General features: G+C 48.7%; 1 protein-coding gene across 11 annotated transcripts in view; it reads right to left on the bottom strand.

Annotated features, from left to right (window-relative positions):
* Positions 1 to 21,197, bottom strand: part of EPHB2 (EPH receptor B2) — a 114,920-nt gene extending 93,723 nt beyond the window's left edge. For 9 of the 11 annotated variants that reach the window (XM_083512918.1, XM_083512912.1, XM_083512909.1 and 6 more), the window contains exon 1: positions 20,814 to 21,197. In XM_083512918.1, coding sequence (XP_083369044.1) covers positions 20,814 to 20,904 — 91 coding nt within the window. In that variant the 5' untranslated portion in view covers positions 20,905 to 21,197. The remainder of the gene's footprint in view (positions 1 to 20,813) is intronic. The other 2 variants (XM_083512919.1, XM_083512911.1) reach the window with 1 other exon arrangement.
* Between the last annotated feature and the right edge of the window lie 4,135 nt (positions 21,198 to 25,332).

Below are 25,332 nucleotides of genomic sequence, written 5' to 3'. Positions count from 1 at the left end.
GCTGCTCCATTTCTACATGCGGGGATATTGTTAACACGACAAGGACTGGGGAAGGTAGCCATCCTGCCTAGCTTTGATGCAAGGAGCCAAGACGGGAACCCACCACCCAGGGACTGGCCCTTGCATCAGCAAACATCACTTGTTTTTCTTCTTGATCCGGGGATAGCCAACACCTGTCAGGTGTTGCAGCTTGCAGACTCTCCAAATGCCCCTATTTTCCAGGGACAGTCCTGGATTTACAGAAGCCATCCTGGTTTCTGATTTGATTCCAGAATGGTTTGGTCCCACTTTTCCTAGAACGTCCCTATTTTCATTGGAGAACTGCTGGACGGTATGGAGTTATGTGAACAAAGGAGAAAGCAACTATACAACTTTTAGAAGATATCTGAAGGCAGCCTTGCATAGGGAAGTTTTCTAGATGCTTAATGTGTGTGTGTGTGTGTGTGTGTGTGTGTGTGTGTGTGTTGGAAGCTGTCCAGAGTGGCTTGGGCAACCCAGTCAGATGGGTGGGGTAAAAACTATTATTATTATGGATGTCCCTATTTTCATTGGAGAAATGTTGGAGGGCATGATCTTGAAAATGCCAGGCTGCTTGGTTTGCCTCCAGAACCAGTTTTGTGTCAGGCACTCAGGCCTGAGAGCGGACAAGGGACAGGCTGACTCGTTGAAGATCCAGACTTTGACAGCGTGGAGGAGGGGCCTGGTGACCTCCCTCACTAACAAGTAGCCCAGGACTGAGCAAATTTTGCCGTTTTCCTATTGGGTGGTGGTGCAAAATTGGCCATTGAGTGTCACCTGACTTTTTTTTTTTGGCCAGGAGGATTATGGGCTGTTGTGTGGCTGTCCCATCCGGGGACCACCTGCCCTAGCTTCAGATTGGCCCATGTCACGTGACCTACTAGACCTGCTGTGTTGAGTTGCACTGCACGTTGTTCCCTCATCTGAGCATCTGTAGGGAGCAACTCTTGGGACTGGCAAGGAGGCCCCTCACTGCTCCTTGTAGGCTTGTATATTTCCCCAGAACATGCAGTACAGGGTGATTGACATTTAATCCCACTGCATCAACCCTAAGATGAGGCAAGGCGGGGGCAGGCTCTGTATGAGTAGGGAAAAAACCCTACAGCAGCGGTTCTCAACCTGTGGGTCCCCAGATGTTGTTGGACTACAACTCCCATCATCCCTGAGCTCTGGCCTTGCTAGCTAGGGGTGATGAGAGTTGTAGTTCAACAACATCTGGGGACCCACAGGTTGAGAAAGGCTGCCCTACAGAAAGGTTTGCATCCCAACTCCTGCCAGAGGTACAGATTTTTGCGGTCTAGCCTGCTCTGCTCTGATTCCTCAGAGCCAGCCGCAGAACGGAGAACAGCTGTGCTAGCAGCTAAAGCAGGCAAACTGACCTAAATCTCCACTGAATGAGCCCAGGCTGGCCTAGTATCAGAGCAGGGAAAAGAAAGAAGTCCTTCCAAAACCCCGACCATCCAAGGAGGGTTTGAAGAACACAAAGAGAGCCCTGTTAGATCAGGCCAGTGACCCATCTAGTAGTTATCAAGAGCCTTCCCTTCCATGAATTTGCCACATCTTCATCTAAAGCCATCCAAGTTGATGGCCAGAGCCACTAAGGGCAGAGCAACTCATGCAAATTTCACCCCTAGTTTGTACACAAACACACACACACACCCATTTTAATCTTCCATCCAGCAAGAGTCCTCATCAGAGTTTGGGAATATGTTCCAGCCAGCCAGAGAGACCCAAGGTGGGTGTCTTCTAGCAAGGTCAATGAGGAGTGTTACCTGGGGAGAGAGGGTGTGGCTGGGGAGGGGTGTGTGGCCTGAGAGAGTCCCAAGGGCCAAGTGGTGAGGCTTGGAAGGCCACGTTTGGCACCCAGGGCTAAGGTTGCCTACCATTAACCTAGAGTGATGCTGCTGATTACTGTGGACCAGTCTTCCCCAACCTGGCGCCCTCCCAATGTTCTGGATGACAACCCCATCAGTATAATAATAATAATAATAATAATAATAATAATAATAATAATAATAATAATTTATTTATTATTTGTTCCCCGCCCATCTGGCTGGGCTTCCCCAGCCACTCTGGGCAGCTTCCAACAAAGATAAAAAATACATTAAATGTGACACATTAAAAACTTCCCTGAACAGATGTCTTCTAAATGTTAGGTAGCTGTTTATCTCTTTGACATCTGATGGGAGGGTGTTCCACAGGGCGGGAACCACTACCGAGAAGGCCCTTTGCCTGGTTCCCTGTAACATCACTTCTTGCAGGGAGGGAACCACCAGAAGGCCCTCGGCGCTGGACCTCAGCGTCCGGGCAGAACGATGGGGGTGGAGACGCCGCTAGATTGTCCTAGATTGAAGCCAGCTGGATAAAAGAGGCTGCTATAGCCAAGCATGAATGAGCTGGATGGACCAATGAATTTGCAGAGTTGTAGAGTTGGAAGCCTGCTGCCTTTGTCCATGGAGTTTAAGGTCCGTATAGTTAAAGCCATGGTTTTCCCAGTAGTGATGTATGGAAGTGAGAGCTGGACCATCAAGAAGGCTGATCGCCGAAGAATTGATGCTTTTGAATTATGGTGCTGGAGGAGACTCTTGAGAGTCTCATGGACTGCAAGAAGATCAAACGTATCCATTCTTAAGGAAATTAGCCCTGAGTGCTCACTGGAAGGACAGATCGTGAAGTTGAGGCTCCAATACTTTGGCCATCTCATGAGAAGAGAAGACTCCCTGGAAAAGACCCTGATGTTGGGAAAGATTGAGGGCACAAGGAGAAGGGGACAACAGAGGACAAGATGGTTGGATAGTGTTCTCGAAGCTACAAACATGAGCCTGGCCAAACTGTGGGAGGCAGTGGAAGACAGGAGTGCCTGGCATGCTCTGGTCCATGGGGTCACGAAGAGTCAGACACGACTAAACAACAACAACAGAGTTGGAAGGGACCCCAAGGGTCATCTAGTCCAAGTCCCTGAAATGCAGGAATATGTCTGTATGGGGACTGAACCCATGACTCTGGCGTTATCAACGCTACACTCTAACCAACTGAGATAACTGGGGATCTGACTTTTCAGCTCCCTATGTCCCTGGCTCCAACCCCACAGAGTGTGCATTCTTACCCTGCTTTCCCCTCTCCTTTCTCTGTCTCCTAGTGGTCTGACTCGGTTTAAGGCAGCTTCCTTTGCAAAAGTCCTTTTCCAAACAAGGTGATCAGGAGGGGTGATAGCATAAGCAAGCCAAATTCATTGATTTCGGTGGCTGGGACATAAGAATACAGGGAAAACGGTAAAAGAACAACTGCAACACATTGATTTGCATCAAGCAGCCTTGTTGCAAGACACCGTAGAGATGCACATGCTTTGCATACATTCCTTAGTGGAAGATCACATGTATGCCATGCATATTAGTTCATATGAGTTTGCCATTCATAAGAACGCAAGGAGAATTCTGCTGGATCCATCTAGCGCAGCATCTTGTCTAAAGGCACTCACAGCAGCTTGGTTCCCAAGCCCATATGTTTCATTCAGAAGGTGTGTATCTTAGTGATACTCCCTTAATCCAGCATTGTTGCTGGAGACTCAAGGGCCTTTGATGCCTTTTAATAGCTCTTCCTGGGTCGCTCATCTCCCATGCATTGGTAGCCTCAAGCTGGAATGTGTGCAAAGGAGAACAACCGAGATGATCAAGGGTCTGCAAACCAAGCCTTATGAGGAATGGTTGAGAGAGTTAGGCATGTTTAGCCTTTTAGAAGAGAAGGCTGAGAGGTGATATGATAACCATCTTCCAATATATGAATGGGAGATGGAGCGAGCTTCTTTTCTGCTGCTTCAGAGGGTAGGACCCAAGCCAGTGGATTCAAATTATGAGAAAGGTGCCGCTGATTGTACTCACTCCAAAATCACAATGTGCAACCCTGGCAACCCTTGGTCTAAATTAATTATTTGTCGTATAGGGAAGGACTTCCTTTCATCTGTCCTAAATCTACTGCTCATTCATTTCACCGAATGCCTGAGTTATAGTACGTCAAGGGAGGGGAAAAACCTTCTACTTTCTCCACACCACGCAGAAGTATATATATTTCAGTGACACAGGCACCCTTGCCATCTCTGAAAGCCTTTTGATGTATTGCAAATTAAAAGCATCGCCTGCCTCTTGAACTTGAAACAGGGCTATGTAGAAATCTTAAATAACAAAACTGGGTCTCTTCTACATACCTCAAAGTGAAACCTCATTTCCCCCTTTTTTTTAGTATAACATGGCTTGATTGAAATACCTGTGCATCATGCAAGGGGTTAGGAATACCTGACAAGCAGAGGGTCAGGTAACATGAGCAGAATCTGACCCTGCGACACACACACACACACACACACACACACACACACACACACACACACCCTCTCTGCAACTTTAACCCACTTGAGAGAAAATGCTTAGCAATGCATGAGCTGCATTTAATGCAGGCTTGGAAGCTGGGTAGAGAGTAGGGATGGGCAAAGGATTTGAAGGCATCCAGAATTGGGAACTGAAGCAAGATCTCTCCGAAGCAACCCAAAGTGAAGCAAGGATTCCAAGGAGCTTAAGGGTGCGTCTGTGATCTGGATGTAGATCAAAGAAATGTTAGAAAGTGTTAGAAACAGTGTTAGAAACTCAGATATATAAGCTAGGCGCCAACTGGCTCCTCAAACCACAGCTGCCAAAACGGAATGCCTAGTTGCCCCTTTTTAGGGCCAGATGGCAGGAAAGTCACGTTTTTCAATACGACTTTTTGGTTCCTGAAATTCATTCTGATTGTGCAGATAAAATATCATGGATAGAATTCTACAGTGTGTATTGTTAGTGTGTGAAAACAGGCAAGATCAAAGAAAAAGAAGAGAAGAAGAGTTTGGATTCGGTATCCCGCTTTATCACTACCCGAAGGAGTCTCAAAGTGGCTAACATTCTCCTTTCCCTTCCTCCCCCACAACAAACACTCTGTGAGGGGCTGAGAGACTTCAAAGAAGTGTGACTAGCCCAAGGTCACCCAGCAGCTGCATGTGGAGGAGTGGAGACACGAACCCAGTTCACCAGATTACAAGTCTTCCCTCTTAACCACTACACCACACTGGATCTCCAGGTATGCACCTCCAGATGGTGGAGACATCAGGCACTATCCTGGCACCCAGGTATCTTCACTTGGTTGCAACTGGCCAATAGCCAGGTGCAAAATGCACCTGGCCCCCGGTGAATTTTGAACGCTGGAAAGGAAGCATGTTAACGAATTTGCCTGAACCATGTGGCCTCTATATCCATGGGCAGGAGGCAGGGAAATGCTTGCAAGCCTCGCTCCCAATGTCTGTGAGCATTGCTACATATGCTCAATCTACAACCATCTTGATGTTGAGCAGAGAATATCCAAAGGCAGCTTCTACTTGTTTCGCGTGAATGCCAGTAGAATTATCTATGCGGTCAAACATCCGAATAAAGATGGATCTCCAGTCATGCGAGGTGTTCTACTTGCATTCAGATGAACATTAAATAGATCTCCCCTGCAGACCTTCTCTGTTCAACACGGGGTTGGTTAGAACTGAGGAAGGCTCTGATTTCCATCCCAAACATGAGATGAATGCATGGACATTAGCAATTGCTGCTTCCATTTCCATTTTGGGGGTGTCAGAATTTTCCAACATTCCTAGGAATAAACTACGGTGGGTGATGTGTGCAAGATTGTCACAGGCTAGAGCTAGGCAGATCCACCTCTCTCTAGTGCCCTAAGGAACGAGCTCGCTTCTGCGAAAGAAGTGCTCTTGTAGATGAGGCTGGAGGAAGGAGAACCATTGCAGAAAAGCAGATTCCGCCCACTGAATTCCCCACTGCCATCAGGAAGAGCTGGATCTGCCTTGTGTCAAGGAGGCCCAGTCCAAAACTTTCACCAATAGAGGGGTGAACGAGAGGCTGTTTCCAAACACGCAACAGCATGAATCATCCACATTTCCAAATCCCTGCGCTAAAAGAAATGTGCAGCGTAAGGAGGCAGAATGCAGCGCCGGGAGCATATTCAGTGCTGAACAAAAGCATTAGGTGGGGAGGCTGGAGCGCAGAGGCAAATGTTCCCAACCCCGCTGAGGGCAAGCACAGCGAGTCGTGGCTTTGCACATGATCTTCAGCAAGGGGATTCCCGCTTCCAAAGTTGCACATCTCTCTCTCTCTCCCCCCCAAATATGCCCAAATACGGCGTGACGTGTTTGATTTCCAGCTCTGTCCAAAAACAAAGGACCCTGAAACAGACAGCACTGGCAAGCCGGCTAGATTCGAGAAGGGTGTCCAAATCCCAGGATTTTCACTCAGCACAGTCTCCCCCAGGATTTTCTTTCATTCTTACAAGGCAACTGCAACTAGGAATATCCCGTCTCTGCATCCCTCTGACCATGGCAGCAATCCTCCCAGCTCAAACAGAACACGACAAAACAATGGGCATGCATCAGACTGTGACAGTTTATATAAGAAGAGGCTGCCTGGTTCAGGGCAAAGGGCAATCCAGCTCAGACTCCCATTTCCCACTGCATCAGGCAATGATGATGTAGATATCTTACCTATCATTTGCCATAAGGTCCCGGGGAGTATGATAATATTAAAATACAACAGGTTGCTTCCGATGTTAGCTCTGCTCATGCCTGAAGTTGATGGGCATGGCATACAGGTCAGTTCATTTCAACAGGTCTACTCTGAGTAAGTCCGAGTTGGCTACAACCCATGATTAACATCTGTTAAAGCAACTTGCAATCAGAAGATGGTCCTAAAGATGTACATATAGAATCAGTGAATCATAGACTTGTACAGTGGTACCTTGGGTTAAGTACTTAATTCGTTCCGGAGGTCTGTTCTTAACCTAAAACTGTTCTTAACCTGAAGCACCGCTTTAGCTAATGGGGTCTCCCACTGCTGCCGCACCGCTGGAGCACAATTTCTGTTCTCATCCTGAAGCAAAGTTCTTAACCCGAGGTACTATTTCTGGGTTAGCGGAGTCTGTAATCTGAAGCGTATGTAACCTGAAGCATATGTAACCCGAGGTACCACTGTGTAGTTGGGATGGACCCCAAGGATCATCTGGTCCAACCCCCTACAATTTAGGAATCACAGCTAAAAAATCCCTGACAGAGGAGCATCCGACTCCTCTTTAGAAACCTCCAATGAAACAGAGTCTACCACCTTCTGGGGTAGTACATTCCACTGTCAAGAAGTTCTTACCATTAGAAAGTTCTCCTGATGTTTAGTTGGGATCACTCTTCTTGTAATTTGAATCCATTGGCTTGGGTCCTACCCTCTAGAGCAGCAGAGAGAAATTTGTTTGCTCCATCTTTCAGGTGTGTGTGTGTGTGTGTGTGTGTGTGTGTGTGTGTGTTTGTGTGTGTGTGTGTGTGTGTTAAAGGTCAGAGTAAAGAGGTCTCTTCAGCATAAGACAAACACTGTATGATAAGGTACTGGACTCACCTCTGTGAGGAGGGCATCCCACAGTTTAAGGGCTGCCAGAGAGACCATCCTCTCCCAGCCCACAACTTCCTCCAAACTTCCAAGGGCAGTGGAACTACCAAGAAGCCCCCACAGATGCATCTTGGTATCCCACAAGGGTCCTCAATTGTCCACAAAATCTGGATATTATGACCTCTGAACATGACTACATGGCTACCAGGTACTACCAAGGCTGCACATCTACAAAGTAATGAAAGCGTTGTCCTCCATCCTGCAGCCTTGCCCCCATCAAGGTTGCAAACCCCCCAGAATTGATACTTTGGGCACCTGAAAAAACAAGCACTTGGGGTCTTCAAGCCAACAGGGGGGCTCAGTACACACAAACACTCTGCTCCCCTGCAAGGGACAAGACAAAGCGATGAGTTCTGAGGTCATGTTCCAGGAGTCTGTCATTGTGAAGAGCCCTCCTCCCACACTCTTATCCCAACAAAGGCCACCAAAGCAATCTCCATCCTCCAGCAGAAGCCTTCAGCCAAAAAGAAAGGTCCTTCGGCTGCTTAATGGACCCTTTATAGAGTCTTTTACAGGGAGGGCGGGTAACATAATCCCAGCCTCAACATTTCTTTTGACTGCTCTGCGAGGTTTCAGCTGTGATTCAACTGTTGGCAAAGTCCCACGACCCATAAAACACACACACAGAGAGCCCAGCACTGCAGAGGAAGCCCTGGGGTATAGCAATGAACTCAGTCAAAGGCCACGTAACCAGGCTGATCTGGGGGATGGCAGGGGGGCTCAGCTGCAGATCCACACTGCTTGGATGACGAGGGGTGGGGAGTGGAGAGATGCCCCACTCCAAGGTTCCCCACAGCCCATGCTGTTCTGCCCAGAAGAAAACCGATGGCCACATTGCTGCTCTCACTATCGGAGAGAGCTGACATCTCTGAAGGGGAGGACACTATTTTAATGGGATGCAGGGCACTTCCAATGGGGGCAGGGACAGAAGAACACCAGACGAGCCTGCTGGATCAGGCCAATGGACAACCTAGTTTGGCACCCTGTTCTGCCAGTCGGATGGACTCCTGTTCTAACATGTGTTCATTAGGAACATCTGCAGATCAGCAAGAGAGCTGGAGCACTGCATGCAGAACAGCTCAGGTGCAACCCCCAACATAGGAAGCTGCTTTTTGTGGAGTCAAATTACTGGTCCATCTACCTCAGTATTGTCTACACTGACTGGCAGCAGCTCATGAAGATGCTTCCAGCAGAAGCGCTTCCCAGACCTACATGGAGATTGAATCTGGGACCTTCTGCATGAAAAGTAGATTCTTTCCCCCCTAAAGGTAAAGGTAAAGGGACCCCTGACCATTAGGTCCAGTCACGGCCGACTCTGGGGTTGCGGTGCTCATCTCGCTTTACTGGCTGAGGGAGCCGGCGTACAGCTTCCAGGTCATGTGGTCAGCATGACTAAGCCACTTCTGGCGAACCAGAGCAGCGCATGGAAATGCCGTTTACCTTCCCACCGGAGCAGTACCTATTTATTTACTTGCACTTTGACATGCTTTCGAACTGCTAGGTTGGCAGGAGCAGGGACCGAGCAACAGGAGCTCACCCTGTTGCGGGGATTCAAACCGCCAACCTTCTGATCAGCAAGTCCTAGGCTCTGTGGTTTAACCCACATCACCACCCGCGTCCCCCTTAGCCTTTCCTAATACCTGGGCATCTCCAGGTAAGGCCAAGAGTGCCCCCTGCCTGCCTGCCATTATCATAAATACATGACCTGCTGTGCTGTATTTAGAGAGCAAATTCTACAGGTATTTCACCACCGCAAAAGTCTTTTTAAGCCATTCTGATAACTATGGTATTTAGGCATGTCTGTTTGTAGTAAGTGCAGTTTTCATTTTAAAATCAGGTTATTTAATTCTTTTTAAAGGCGTGTGACAGGGGAGGGTGAAGGAGAGAGAGAGAGAGGCTGGCTATAATTGATTTTTTTAAATTAAAAATCCAATTTAAAGTTTAAGCAAATCTTTCCTGTAATTATTGCTCGAAGCATCCAAAGTGTTTTTGCCCTGGATTCAGGCTTGCTGGTGTCCTCATTTGCCAGAGCACTTCAAGGTCAATATCAATCACACATTTAATGCATAAATAGAAATTGTTATTAATAATGTTGATCATCACCCTAATCACAGCTACCACCATCTAGCAGGGTATCTAACGTACTGAAACAGGGATGGGGAACCTCAGCTCCAGCAGCCAAATGCGGCCCTCCAGGCCTCTCTATGTGGCCCTCAGGCCTTGCCAGCCACACACCCTTCTCCCAAGGCCACCCCTCACCAGTCCTCCTTTCTTGCTTTTCCCTGGCTGGAGTGGGTCCTTGAACTCTGACAATTCTTCTTGCTTGCCTGGAGGGAGGATAGAGAGGCGGCTGTCAGGGTTTGCAGAGCCTCGCCTACTATACAGTTGTTAAAATTCACACCCACTTTTCCTTCTAGTCCTGCCAACCCCTGGCAGGTGGCCCCTGGAAGGCTGCCCAGGTGAGAATCTGGCCGTCAGACTAAAAAAGCTCTCCCCACCCTGTACCAAAAGGCCACCTCTCGCAGTGCCCATTCAGTCTCTTCTTGAAACCCTTCAGGAAAGTGAATCGCCCAGGCTGCTTGGCTGATCTTATCACTTCGAACATTCTGACACAGCTTAGCCCAGATCTGTCTTCCTTGTCCTACCTTTGCTGGATAAAAAACAACAACGATTCTTCCTCTCCTTTCTGACATGCTTTTAAATATTTGAAAGGGGAGCGAGGAGGGGGAAAGAAGTCAATGTGCTTTGTATTCTCCAGATTTGACAGCCCCAGACCTGTCTGCTTTCCCTCACAAAACTCACCTGGGATCTTCTGCCACTATTTGATAGGATGCTGGCAGATGCCACTGAGGACCTTGGCTGCAGAATGGACTTTCAACAGGGGCTGAACAATAAGGGTTCTTCTAAGCTTGCAATTGAACCATAAAGAAGGCTGATTGCCGAAGAATTATGGTGCTGGAGGAGACTCTTGAGAGTCCCATGGACTGCAAGAAGATCAAACCTATCCATTCTTATGGAAATCAGCCCTAAGTGCTCACTGGAAGGACAGATCCTGAAGCTGAGGCCACCTCATGAGAAGAGAAGACTCCCTGGAAAAGACCCTGATGCTGGGAAAGATGGAGGGCACAAGAAGAAGGGGACAACAGAGGACGAGATGGTTGGACAGTGTTCTCAAAGCTACCAGCATAAATTTGACCAAATTGCGGGAGGCAGTGGAAGACAGGAGTGCCTGGCGTGCTCTGGTCCATGGGGTCACGAAGTGTTGGATACGACTAAACGACTAAACAACAACAACTACTACAAGGTTGCAATCCTGAACACAGTAGGACTTACGTCTGAGTAAGCATGCAGTACGATTGTGGTGTAGTTCAGCGGTAGAGCAGCTGGCTTGGATTCAGAAGGTCCTAGGTTAAAGCCTTGGTTTCACCAGGCTGGGGGAGTTGCAGCCTGAAGGCAGTGTGCTTTAGTGGTTAGTGCATTGAAGACCAAGATTTCAGTCCCCACTCAGCTATAAAGCTCACTGTTTTTCCACTGTATTATTATTATTATTATTATTATTATTATTATTATTATTATTATTAACACTGGTATATACAGTGGTGCCCCGCAAGACGAATGCCTCGTAAGACGGAAAACTCGCTAGACGAAAGGGTTTTCCGTTTTTGAGCTGCTTCGCAAGACGAATTTCTCTATGGGCTTGCTTCGCAAGACGAAAACGTCTTGCAAGTTTGTTTCCTTTTTCTTAACACTGTTAATACAGTTGCGACTTGACTTTGAGGAGCAACTCATAGAACACAGTGTACATAGTAGCCTTTTTTGAGGTTTTTAAAGACTTTGGTGATTTTTGAAGCTTTTCCAAAACTTCTTTTGCAGCCATTTGGTAAGTTAAGCTTTTAAAACTTTTTTGGGGGGTTTTGGATTTGGGGTTGGGGTGTTTGGAATTCAAGGACTTGGTGTTGGGAAGGGGTTTGCAAGAATCTGGAAGCTTGTGGTTTTTTCCCCTGCATTTTTATGATTTTCTGTGACCATTGGGCCACTCTGCTGTTTTTTTTAAAAAATCTGGGTTTGAATTTTAAAATGCTCTTTACAGTATGTGTGACTTTAAAGAGCACTTAATAAACTCTTGTTGTACCAAATTTGGCTTTGTTTGGACTTTTTTTGACCATAGGAACGCATTAATTGATTTTCAATGCATTCCTATGGGAAACCGTGTTTCGCAAGACGAAAAATTCGCTAGACGAAAAAATTCACGGAACGAATTAATTCCATCTTGCGAGGCACCACTGTACCACTCTTCATCCATAGATCCTTGGGCAGCTCACAGCATAAAAATAAAAGATAAAAATACAAAACAATAACAAAACAATAACCGCCCCTCCCATAAACACATTAAAAGGATATAGGATCATAGAATCAAAGAACTGTAGAGCCAGAAGGGACCGCGAGGGTCATCTAGTCCAACCCCCTGCAATGCAGAAATCTTTTGCCCAACATGGGGCTCAAGCCTATAAGCCTGACATTAAGAGTCTCATGCTCTACTAATTTAGCTATCTGTCAGGGACTGTACTGAGGAGAACAGCACTGAGGAGGAATGGTGGGAGCCTCCCTATCCCTCTGCTCCTGCTCTTCTGAATCTCCTGAATCTTCTCAGGAGCAGGAGGACAGTATAGATTTGAAACAGTGGCTTAAAGAGGGGCATAGTTCAGAAGGCAGAAGCTGGGAGATACTGGATAGGGAACAGCTAGGAGAGGAAACACTGGAAGAGAGAGGGTTAACAGATTCACAGTCATTGGACAGCATTCTTCTACCCTCCCCAAGGTCAAGAAGAGCTCAGAAAGTCTCAGAACAGAAAGCGCAGAGGCTACAAGCTTAGAAGACAAGACATAGGAGTGACGTAGATTAATAGGGATGGAAGGGATGTGAGCCTTAATTGGGAGCACCGCCATTCCTAGGTAGATGCTTTCCTTTGTCCCTTATTTATTAAAGGAACTAACTTGTAAGAATTTCCTTTTGTTTGATCTGCTTATTTACAGGGGAGGAAGCTGATTCCCCAAAGCCTAACACTATCCTATATGTATTATATCACATGGTTGTTGAGAGACTAAAATTTGGGGAAGAGAACCATTTCACACCACCGTGGGCCCCTTGGCCCATGTAAGGAATTAAAAGTTAAAATAAACCCTGGAGAGTTGCTGCCAGTCAGAGTAGACAATACTGACTTAATTGAACGAGCAGTCTGAATCAGCATGAGGCAGTTTCCTATGGTGGGAAGGGTCAGTGCTCTGTGGTAGATCCCAAGCTCAGTCCTTGGCATCTCCAGATATAGCTAGGAATGTCCCCCTGTTGGGAACCCTGAAGAGGTGCTGCCAGTCAGTGTGGACCATACTGGAGTAGATGGGGCAATGATCTAATTCACTTTTAAGGCAGTCTCCTATATTGGGAGGAATGCACAGTAAAATGCTGGTTATTTTTTGCTTTTTTAAATGCAAACTGATGCAGAGTGATGGAGAACTGGACATAAGATTGGGGGGGGGGGAGAAAACCGAGAGACACCAACATTGACAAATCCCATCACAAGCTGTGAAGCCTCCTGCCATGTCAGTGACAGCTTTGCTCCTTCTTGAGCCTGAGCAATGGACCTTGGACAGCTCTGGAGCTTGGATGTTGCATGCAAGCAAATCCTTGCTATTTATTCTTTTATTGAATTTGTAGCCTGTCCTCTCTCCCCAAGGACTCCAGGTCAGTAAACAGATACACAACTTAAAAACAAAATGCAAAAACTATCTAAAACACCCCCCCCCCAAAAAAACCACCCCAGTTTAGAAAGTGCTCTGCTGACATTTCTCTGTGATCCCTCCTATCACGACTTCATCCCCTCTGACTTCTCATGTCTCGGGGGTCAATTTGTAAACCGGCCCCCAGCCTGAAAAAACAATCACGCACCAACTCGTGGACATCCAATGAAGCAGAATGTTGGAAGAGTTCGGACAGAGAAAAGAACTTCATGCCGTTAATCTGTGGAACTCGCTCCCCCAGGAACCAGTGATGGCCACCGATTTGGATGGCTGTAAAAGAGGATGGGACAAATTCATGGAGGAGAGAGTAATCAAAGGCTCCTAGTCATGATGGCTATTCTCTGCCTGCACGGTTAGAGGCAGCAATGCTTCTGAATGCCAGTTGCTGGAAATCATGAAAAGGGAGCTGGAATTCTGCTTATGGGTTTCCCACTAGAACATCTGGTCAGCCACTGTGAGACAGGATGCTGGACTAGATGGACCACTGGTCTGATCCCCCAACAAGCTCTTTTTGTGCTCTTATGTTCTCATATATTTCCTTATATTCCATCTCCAAGCTTTTACGCACAGCCAACCTTTAAATTTCAACATAAAGCCCAGTTTCCCCTTCCCTCTGAACCCCAAATCCAATTTGATTAACATCCAGCCGATGGAAAAGTTCTGGAGAACTCGACATTTTGTTCACAATTTTGTGACATTTTAATTCAGGGATGAGGAGCGTCAGGTCTGGCGACTAAATGCAGCCCTCTGGCCCTCTTCCTCTAGCTCTCTGCAATTTCCCAAACCACCCCTCCTCTTCCCAGTCCACATCTGGCCCTGCTCTACACCCTCCAGAGTGTTTTTGCCTGGCTGGACTTTGTCCTTGAACTCTAATGATGCTTCTTGGAGGACAGAGAGGGAGGGCTGAGAATAGCTAGGCCAGGGTACTATAGAAAGATAAACCTTATATGTGTTTCTCCGCCCACTTCTGCCTCTGTCCTGTCTGTGAGCCAGTGTGTTGTAGTGGTTAAGAGCAGTGGACTTGTAATCTGGGGAACCGGGTTCGCATCTCCGCTCCTCCACATGCAGCTGCTGGGTGACCTTGGGCTAGTCACACTTCTCTGAAGTCTCTCAGCCCCACTCACCTCACAGAGTGTTTGTTGTGGGGGAGGAAGGGAAAGGAGAATGTTAGCCACTTTGAGACTCCTTCAGTAGTGATAAAGCAGGATATCAAATCCAAACTCCTTCTTCTACTGTTGATATGCAGCCCCCGGAAGGTTACCCAGAAAGGTATGTGACCCTTAGTAGTTAGGGCTGGAAAAGACCCCTGTCTGAGATCCAGCAGAGCCACTAGGTAGACCAATGCTGTGACACAGTGTAAGGCAGATTTCTGTGCAGATTAGCAGCATCCGAAGCTCAGCTGCTTGCAAAAGCTTTTGAGTTCAATCCCTGACATCCCCCAGTAAGGATGGACATTGGACTACAATTCCCATCGACCATTGGAGATACAGGCTGATGGGAACTGGAGTCCAACAGTCTGTCTGGAGGCCACTCCATTTGCATTTCCATTGTCCCAAATGTAGACAACCCCGAGTCAGACAAACCAACGACCTGACTCAACACAAGGCACTTCCTGATGTTGCAATGCAAGAATGACATACCCTTTCCCGGCTTCCCATCGTCTGTTGTCTCCCTCCTGCCTATTTTTAGACTGTAAACTGCTCAGAGGCCTGGACCTGTCATCTCATTCTTTCTCCAGAGCAACTTACGTGGATGGTGCTGTCTAAATCACCGGCATCATCAGTGCTGCCGGCCTATCAGGACTCTTCCCCTCACCCCGTGACCCAAAAGAGAAACACCCTCCTGTTGCCACCAATGACAAGAGGTATTCTCTCCCCCCCCCCAACACACACAATTCTTGGTGGATATGAAAAGGGGAGATAAAGAGCAGGAGAAAATTCTCCCTCCACTTCCTATTTTTAAAAAAGTAGATCCTGTCACCAGATGCAAAAGGAACTCTCCCTTGTTCACCTTCCATGAATAAAGAGGACTCTGTCTCTCTCTATTTCAAACCTAGATGTGCTGATCTAAAAATATTTAGCGTAAATATTTTAGTTGCAGGTTGTTGCATTTCAGATGGAGACCTTTAGTGCCATCGCAGATGCCACTGAAGATGGGGTAGCTGTCACCAGCCTCAGATGGTTCCAGATTCAAATGTGGGATTTAAATGTGCACATCTGATCACGCTCTTGTCTTTCTTTGACATTAACGTTTCCCTGTTTATGTCTAGCAGTGGGAGATCTCCCACAACTGCAGCCAGGGCCACTCTTTCCCTGCCCATCTGTTTCTTTTGTGATTCTGCTTGGCTCTGCAAAGCATTATCTTTGAAAGCATCAGCAATGCACACACCGCAGGCCAGTCGAGTGTTTCTGTTTCATTTTCTGTTTCTCAAAGCAGCCTGCCTTGCTTCTATCCAGGGAAGAGATCTGTGTCACGGGATGCCTTCTCCAGACAGATGGCATTGGATTAGAACCCACAGCCCTTCATTCAAGAACACCAGTGCAAATATCCAAAGGACTCAGCTGGGAAGGTCCCAGGAGAGACAAGCTTAAGCCTAAAAGGTATTATTGGTTGGTGCTTTTGAGGCAGCTTAATTCCTTCTCTAAAGTGGGAATGAGGAACTTCCAGCCCTCCAAATGATGGGAGTTGCAGTCCAACACCATTTAAAGGGCCACATGTTTCCCGTTCAAGCTCTACATCTGGTCTACACCTGGCCCTCCAGATATTTTGAACTACTGGTGACTGGGAGTGGCCACTGGGACCACATAACACCAGTTCTGAGAGATCTGCATTGGCTCCCAGTACGTTTCCGAGCACAATTCAAAGTGTTGGTGCTGACCTTTAAAGCCCTAAACGGCCTCGGTCCTGTATACCTGAAGGAGCATCTCCACCCCCATCGTTCAGCCCGGACACTGAGGTCCAGCGCCGAGGGCCTTCTGGTGGTTCCCTCATTGCAAGAAGTAAGGTTACAGGGAACCAGACAGAGGGCCTTCTCGGTAGTGGCGCCCACCCTGTGGAACACCCTCCCTTCAGATGTGAAGGAAATAAGTAGCTATCCTATTTTTAAAAGACATCTGAAGGCAGCCCTGTTCAGGGAAGTTTTTAATATTTAATGCTGTATTGTTTTTAATACTTGATTGGGAGCCACCCAGAGTGGCTGGGGAAACTCAGCCAGATGGGCGGGGCATAAATAAATTATTATTATTATTATTATTATTATTATTATTATTATTATTACAACTCCCATCATCCCTGGCCACTGGCCATGCTTGCCGTTGCTAATGGGGATTGTGCACTCCACACACACAAACACACACACACACACACTACTGTTCACACTGACTTTGGTGAAAATAAAAAGCTTCAGGTGTTATGAAACCTTTAACTGCCTTAGGCCACAGATCCAAAAACTAGTGCATGCAGTGTTCCATGTAAATTCTGGATCTGAACCCTGCATCCCACCACCATGGTCAAAATCCAGGTGCTTTAGCCTTGTTGGCAACTCTTGTTTTTATTTTTTATAAGGTGCTGAACATGACAAATCTTAAGCTGGGACCTCTCAAATATTGCCAAAGACATCAATTGAATGCATCTCTAGAACAGAATAGCGTTAAGTGCTGCAGCTTAGATTTGGGCGTCTGCTTTACATGCAGAAAGTTCCAGGTTCATTCCTCCAAGTAGGCTGCAAGAGCCTCCTGGTCTGAAACTTGAGAGAGTCATTGCTGCCAGTCCCAAGAAAAGCTTTGCTGAAAAGGAAAAGGGGAAAAAGAGCCCTGCTGAATCACACCTCCTGCAGGAATGAGTTCCATAGTTTAGCCATGTACCGCATGAAGAAGTCCTTTCTCTTTCCTCTGTCCTGAATTTTCCAACATTCATGGGTGTCCACAGGTTCTGCTGTTGTGTGTGTGTGAAAGAGAAACTTTCCTCTGTCTCCTTACTCCATGCCAGCGATCCCCATATGTTTATTTGTTATTATTCCCAAATAAGCCAAGGGCCACAAACAGCAAGCGACAAAACCATAATTAAAACAACAACAACAACAGCAACACAATTCCAGTTCAGATAAACACTCAGAAGGTTTTCGGGCTTAAAATGATAGCTGGAAGAGGAAACTGCTTGGAAAAGGCACCAGAAACAGCACCTGCCTAATATTCAAGGACAAGGTGTTCCAAAGGGTTGGTGCCACCACACTAAAGGCCCTTTTTCTACATTGTGAGGAACAGACCTCCTTAGAAGGTGCTATCTGCCGGAATGTGGTGATCAATCAGTTACATAAGAGTGCACCTAACCCTTGGCTAGATTTGCCAAAGGATTGAACCTGGGACATTCTGCATGCAAACCTGATTTACTGCTGAGCTGAGGCCCTTCCCTTAAGACATAGAAAGCTGCTAGACAATTGATCCGTTTAGCTCAGTGTTGTCAACTCTGACTAACAGCAGCTCTGCAGGATTTCAGACAGGAGTATTTCCTGTACTTGGGCACTTCCTGCAATGACAGTATTTTAGGTAACCAAGTTCACATGGGGCGGGGAAGGGGGCGGGAAGCAATAGAAGTCTGGCTTTGGCAGAATCTTAATGCCAAAATTGACACAGGGGAGCTGTTATCAGATCTCCCAAGGTTTTTTCCGTTCTTTGCTTTAGTGCTTTATATAAATATATATAGCCACTGGGATTCCAATTTTGATTACACCAATAGAGCTGGGGAAAGGGGTGGTTCACACTTTCCTCCATGCTGCATGCTGGCTCTAAATCACGCAATCTCTCTCTCTCCGCTGCTTCTGACCGAGCATCATGAGCCTTAGCTAAGCAGCAGAGAATCAGCTTTGCATGCAGGAGGTCCCAAGTTCAGTCCCTGGCAACTCCAGGTAAGGATGGGAATGCTCCCTTGCCTGAAATGCTGGAAAGCATGTAGTAATGAGGTGGATGGACCAATGGTTGGATTTGGTAGAAGGCAGCTTCCTATGTTCCTAAACCCATTGGGGGGGGTGGAGGAAGGAGTCTTGGGTTTGGAAAACAAATGAGAATAGATTTTAAACAGCCACTCCAAAAGCTGCTTCAACTGAAATCCAAACACCACACCCCTTTCTAAAGCTAAAAAATAATAATATTGGTGGCTGCATTCATGGATCTACAGCATTCTGCTTGAGGCATGTGATCCATCCACACACAACTCAATATTTACATTGTGGTGGATTCCCTGCACACACACACACACACACACACACACACACACACACACACGTTGAGTATTTTGTTGCAGAGAACAGTGGTTTAAATGTTTTTAACTGGGGTAAGGGAATTCTCATGAGAAGTCACATCATCTGGAACTCATCCACCCGCTCCCAAAAATCAAATCAACAGGACAGGATCTGAGAGTACCCTTAGAAACCCAAGGAAGTCATGACTGATGAATCTGTAGCTACAAGACAACTAGAGCATGGAGGGGGGCTGCCCCCCAAGCAGGTGTTTCTCCATTTCTTAACCCTCTTGCCCAATCCCCTGAACTTCTGCAAATACATAAAAGCCTGCAGAACCCCAAATATTGCAACAATAATCCTGCTCACAAATCTAGTGCCACGCGGTCAGCACTGCAACGAAAATATTTGGCATCTGTGGTTGCCACCAGTTCACCACCAGGAAGTTGGGGGAGAAAAAAGCTGAAGTTCCAACAGGGCAGTAAGTGGCTCCCAAATCATGAAGCGAAATGTGTGCCTGCCTCAGTCCTGGACGTGGGTGGGGGTGGGGAATGACACGCCCCTAAAAGTGACTGTTGCATGTCATGTCTTGGATTTGTGCTTGGTGTATTCCCAGGAAGGAAGGCCACAGCACATTGCACATGGCCAAGAGTTGGGCTTTTCACTTAGCATGTCGTACTAGAGCACCAGGTAGTAACTTCCAGGTCCATCTGGGCCCACATCTAGCAGGAAATGGAGAGGGAAGATGGGTGCTCTATCTCTGCGGAGACAGAATGGGGGGAGGCAGAACCAGCCCTGCGACTTGTGTCTCAAAATGGCATTGCACAAGCAACATTCATTCACGGTGGTCAGTGAAGGCGGTCCATCACCCCCTCCAGACCACTTCCTAGCTGTGTGACTGCAGGATGAGGTCCATTCATGCATCAGCCTTGCTGCCGTGAGCGCAACCCATTCATAAACACATACGCACAAGCACCAAGTAGGGCAAAACCTGTGAGATGAGAACATCCACCACATTTCTCCTAGAGGGTCAGTGAAGGCAGCCCATTGTTACTCCACCTTGCAGAACATGTCGGCTCCTGCTGGCCACTAAGGGCAGCCCACCTTTCTTCTGCTCCGCCCCCCTCCCCAAATTTCTGGCCAACTGTCACAGGATGAGGCCGTTCGTGTGGGGACATCATTCCTGCTAGTTAATGAGGACCATCCTGTCCTCATGGAAGATGAAAGGTTTGACATACAGAAGATCCCAAGTTCTATTCATGGCACCTTTTCATAGACCTGGGAAGAGCCATTACCTGGAACCCTGGAGAGCTGCTGCCAGTCAGTGTAGACAATATAGAGCTGTATGAATTGATGCCCTGACTCGCAGCTTTCAGTGTTCCTGTTTGGGATAGGCCTTCACAGGCAAAAGGTCCCAGATTCAACCCTTGGCATCTCTAGAAAAGGCTTCCTGCTGAACTGCTACAGAGCTGCCACAGAGTGTGGGCAATATTGAGCTAGACGGCCTGCCTCTGCTTCCTGTGTCCCTAAGCACCCCAGGTGACGGCCACCTGTCAAAGGATGTCAAAGGATGAGGCGACGGCCCAGGCACCATTCCCGCTGGTTCCTGAGGGCTCCCCTATTCTCCTCCTGCAACCCAAAACGAGAGAGCAAGTTCCAGCCTGGGCTGCGGCCACCTCCCAAGCATCGTGCCCGTGCCCGTTCCCTTTCCATTCCCCCACCAGCACAAAAGCCCAACCACGCTCTGGAAGCAGAGCCGCGCCAACGCCAGGAAGCGAGGCAGCTTTCAAAATCCGAATGGCAAAGCCACGTTGGAGGAGCCACCGTAGGAGAAGCTACTGCTGCCCAGCCCAGCCCAGTCCGGGCCGCCCTCACGAAATCCTCGTAGGCAACTCGCTGGCCGGGCCTCCTTCCTCCTCCCGGCCGCTGCCAGCCAGGCCAGGCCGGGCCAGGGAGCGGCCTTTCAGCGCGCCCCGGACTCCGGGCTCCGGCGCGCGTTTGCCAAGGCAGCGGCCGCTTCCCAGAGAGCGCCGCCCGTCGAGGGGGGCTGGGAGCCGCAGCCGGCGCCGGAGAAAGAGCGACGCGGTGCTGGCTCTCCCGGTCCGAGAAAGGGCTCTTGCTGAGCGGCCTCGGCTCCCCTACCCTCGACCCTCCCCCTTCCTCTCGCCACCCACCACCTCCCCACAAAAAAACCCCGAGCGCTGGCCGTCGCGGGGCGCCCTTCCCGGCTCAGCATCCTCATCGTCGCCCGCTCGCACTCACCTTCCACGGCGGCGGCCAGGCGCAGCAGCGGCGGCAATAGCAGGAGCCCGAGCCGAAGCAGGAGCGCACCCGGGCCCGGCGGCGGCTCCATGGCGCGGCGCTCTCAGGGGCTCTAGGCGGCCATGGAGCTCCGAGGAGAGCGGCAAGGCCGGCGGGGGGGGGAAGAAGGAGGAGGAGGATCGGGGGCTGGAGTGGGGTAGGGAGGAGGATCGGGGAGGGGGCGCTGCCTGGCTCGCTCGCGCCCCGCTTGGACGCTCGCTCGCTCGCTCGCTCGCTCCGTCCGCGACCGTGTCCGCCAGGCGCTCTGGGAGAGGGAGCTAGAGCCGCGGCTTCTGGACGGAGGCGCGCTGGGCTGGCTGCCTGCCTGCCTGGAAGGCTCGGGATGCTGCAAAGGCAGGCGCGGCGAGGGGAGGGGAGCAGAGGGGAGGGGGCGCGGGGAGGAGACTGGCGGGGGGAGGGGGCGGCGAGCGAGGGGCTGCTGCTGCTGCCGCCGCCGCCGCCGCTCCGCCCGCTTGCCTCGCCAGGGCCGCGCCAGGAGGCCGGCGAGCGCGAGGACTTGGGCACGTCGCCGGCCTTTGCGCCCTGCCTGCGCGCTCTTGTGGATTCCGCTCTCGCCGGGGAAAGGGCTTGCCCAGCGCTTCCCTAGAGCTTTCCAGGATAGAGAGGGTTAATCCGGCATATTTGGGGGACGGGGGACGGGGCGGAGAATTGGACGTGTGGCCTCAGAAGCCTCTGTGCACATGGAGATCCGCTGCGAGGGGTGTGAGATGCATCCGTCCTGCGGCCATCTCACTCACCGCATCCCCCAGGGGGATAGGCTAGCTCTCTGGCCCTCAGTGGCTGCTGCTAGTCCCCGTTGCGGAATGGAGCCTCCGTGTTCAGGAGCAGTCTACCAGATGACGGGGAGTACGGATTTTTCAGAAGCTTTATGGCTGACCAAGGTGGGCTGCGGTTTAGATATATGTGATATCTCAAGGGTTGTCACATGGAAGAGGAAGCAAGCTTGTTATCTCCTACTCTGGGTGGGTAGGACTGGAACCAATGGTTTCAAGTTCCAAGAAAGGAGACTCCGACTAAACACCAGGAAGAACTTTCAGACTGTTCGACCGTGGAAAAGTCTCCCTCTGGAGGTTGTTGACTTTCCTTCTTTGATGTTTTTAACCAGAGGTTGGATGGCCACCTGTCATTGATGCTTTAGCTGAGATTCCTGCATTGCAGGGGGTTGGACCAGATGACCATTGGGTCCCTTTCAACTCAACGATTCTATGATTCTATGAAATCCTGGGCTGACTCAGGCATTGTGAAATAAGTGAAACTGGCCACCTTAAAGGGAAGTGGGCTGTTAAGTCTAGAGTCTATTAGTTGCTACTCTGCACCACTGTCAGGTGGAAAGAGGAGGCTGGACCACACATAAGTTTCAGCCACCAAGGTTCACTCTAGAGGAGGGAAGTCCCTCCAGACATCGTGGACTACACCTGCCATCCTCTCTGCCCATTGGCCATGCTGGCTGGGGCTGAAGTCCAGCAACACTTGTCCCAGGGAAAGACACCTAGCAACATGCAAAAATCATGTATGTGTTTATTTGTAGATTCTCCACTACCACCACTTAATGTAAAAACTAAATGTTTTACGTAAAAGCAGAACAACGTGCAATAACATTTTCTTTGGAAAGCTAGATTAAGAACAAAACTTTGTCAAGTCAAGTCAAGCTGAGTATGTAGGGCTGCCCAATGAAATCAGTAGACCAGGAGTAACCGGAAAGTATTATTCTTCGTGCAGTACATAACTGTTCATTGCAGCAAGAGGTGGAAATGGTTGCCTCTGCATTAGATGGCTTTACAAAGACATCAGACACTTCCCTGGAGTTGGAGAGGTCTGTCAATGGTTTTGACAGAGCCTCCAAGATTAAGGAAAGTCTACCTCTGAATACCAGTTGCTGGAGAGCAAGGATGTGAGTCTGCTGTCACCTTCATGCCCCTTTTGTGTGGGCTTCTCAGAGGCACCTGATCAGCTACCAGGATGAGAGTCTAGGTGTGCCTTTGATGTGATCCAGGACAGGCTCTTCTGATAGCCCGGGTAGTAGCATCTTCATCCCAGTCTGGTTGGCTTGTGGCAGGAACAGGAGGTGGGGTTCATTACTCGCTGCCTTGAGATTTGTCGCTCCTCGGGGTTTTGATCTGAATTGTTGTTGTTGTTAATAATATAGCTCCCTTCATCACAATCTCTCAGGGCAGTTCACAAGATAACTTCTTCTAGAAATTGGTTGTACCACTTGTATTGGAAAAGGAAAGGACACCTTTGGTGGTTGGTTCCCCTTGGGACTAATAGGCAGAAGGAGGCAGGAAGCCCAACAGCGGACAAAGGCATTACCACACCCTGATTGGTTATAAGTAAGAAGATAGTTTGTATCTGACAGAAGACAGTAGGAGATGAGTGGGGCATTGCCCCATTCACCCCATTGGCTCTCCCTTCACTGCTTGTCATCCTCTTGCACCCTCCAAACATTTGTTTAGAGCGTTGTTTCCAGAAGAACTGTGAGTAGGCGAAAGAGTCTGGGTTACCCCCAACAGCGTTTTGCCCAGAGCAGACCCACTGCAGTTAATAGACAGAAGTGAGCCATGGCCATTCATTTCATACTCTGAGTAGGAGCAGCACTGGGTACACCCCCTCTGTGTTTGCCAGCAGTTTCCTTCTTCCAGCCCTGAAAACCCTTCACAAGGGAACCGCTTCCAAAATATCTTCCAAAGTGGGTTTCCTGGCTTTTGAGGGTTGAGAATAAAATATTGAAAGGGGCGGGGTGTTACTAGGTGCTAATGACACCCACTTTGGGGCTTCATTTGCTGAGAAGTTATTGGGTGGTATTTTTACCTGAGCTTTCTGCTCAGTTAAATCTTTGGTGTGCATTAAATGAATGGTTCATTGTGGGTGTCTTCCAGTGTTATATTGACACTGTCCATGAATTTGATTCAGTTTATCAAAGCAATTTAATAATAAACAGACTTGTGTATGTGTAATGTATAAAAACACAACTAAAACAATTTCTCATGTATATGTGTGCGTGTGTGTGTGTGTGTGTGTATCTCAGCAGGAAGCTGCCTTGTACTGAGTCAGGCCATTGGTCCAGCACCCAGGGGCAGGGCTAGCCACCCACAGGGGCGGGGCAAGCATCCCAGGGGGGCGCCACCTGCGGCGAGCATCCCAGGGTGGTGGGGTGGCAATGTCACCCCCCTCAGGGATGACACCCGGGGCAGACTGCACCCACCACACTGCCCTTCCTCTGCCAGTGCCATTTAGCTCAGCACTGACTGGCAGGGGCTCTCCAAGATTTCTGGCAGGGAGTTTGTCCCAGCTTTGCCTGGAAATGCAGAGGGCTGAAGCTGGGACCTTATGCACACCAAGCAGGGCATGCTTCTGAGCACAATTCAAAGTGTTGGTACTGACCTTTCAAGCCCTAAACGGCCTCAGCCCAGTATACCTGAAGGAGCATCTCCATCCCTATCTCTCAGCCTGAACACTGAGGTCCTCCTCTGATGGTCTCCTGCTGGTTCCCTCACTTCAAGAAGCGAAGTTACAAGGAACCAGGCAGAGGGCCTTCTCGGTAGTGGCACCTGCCCTGTGGAACACCCTCCCGTCAGATGTCAAGGAAATAAATTTAATATAACTTTTAAAAGACATCTGAGGGCATCCCTGTATAGGGAAGTTTTGCATGTTTGATGTTTTACTGTGCTTTATGTTCTTCATTTGTTGGAAGCCACCCAGACTGGCTGGGGTAACCTAGTCAGATGGACAGCATAAAAATATTAGTATTAGTATTGTAGTGTGAGCTCTCTCATGGGCCTATGTTGTCTAAGCATGCTCAATCAGCCTTAGTTCACAAAACCAATCTTTGCGGTGGGAGTGGGGGGGGGGGCGGTGTTGGCTGGGCCACTGAAAGAAGCATAATTCCCTGACAGTGTGAACAAACTGCTAAGCGTCTAACGACAGCAGTTGACATTTGTCCATTGCAAAGGCAGAGTTTCACCTCTTTTGCTGCCACACGCCCTCCAAGACTTTGCAGGGGTAGCCCCCTTCTTGCACAGTCAGGGAAGAGTGCCCAAGGCTCCCCCATGGCATCCTTACGCACTGCTGAAGGCTACGCTCTGCCTGCTTTTATCCACTTGCTCTGCAATCTCCTCTCCTCTGGCAAATCGAAAGCCAAAAGAGTCTAATTGTTTCTCTGGGTTAAAGACATACTACAAGCAGACAGACAGGCAGACAGGCACAACATGTCTGATTCCAAACAAACAAACATAATATGCCTCAGCATATGTTTCTCACAGTTCAGAATGAAACGCACCAGCTCCGGGGGTGTTCATTCTTGTGCATTTCTATGCGCATCTTGCTAAAGACAAGATGTGTTTCAGAGAGAGAGAGGATGCTCCTTCAGATTATCTGTTCTTAAGCCTGATTTGCTTACCATACTTTTCCATTTATAAGACTAGAATGTATAAGAAATCCAGACCGTGGGGAGCCCCAAGAA

This window comes from Podarcis liolepis, assembly GCF_965112155.1.
Source record: "Podarcis liolepis genome assembly, chromosome: 7".
Taxonomy (NCBI): Eukaryota; Metazoa; Chordata; class Lepidosauria; order Squamata; family Lacertidae; genus Podarcis; species Podarcis liolepis.
This window is presented reverse-complemented; position numbering and strand designations above follow the sequence as displayed.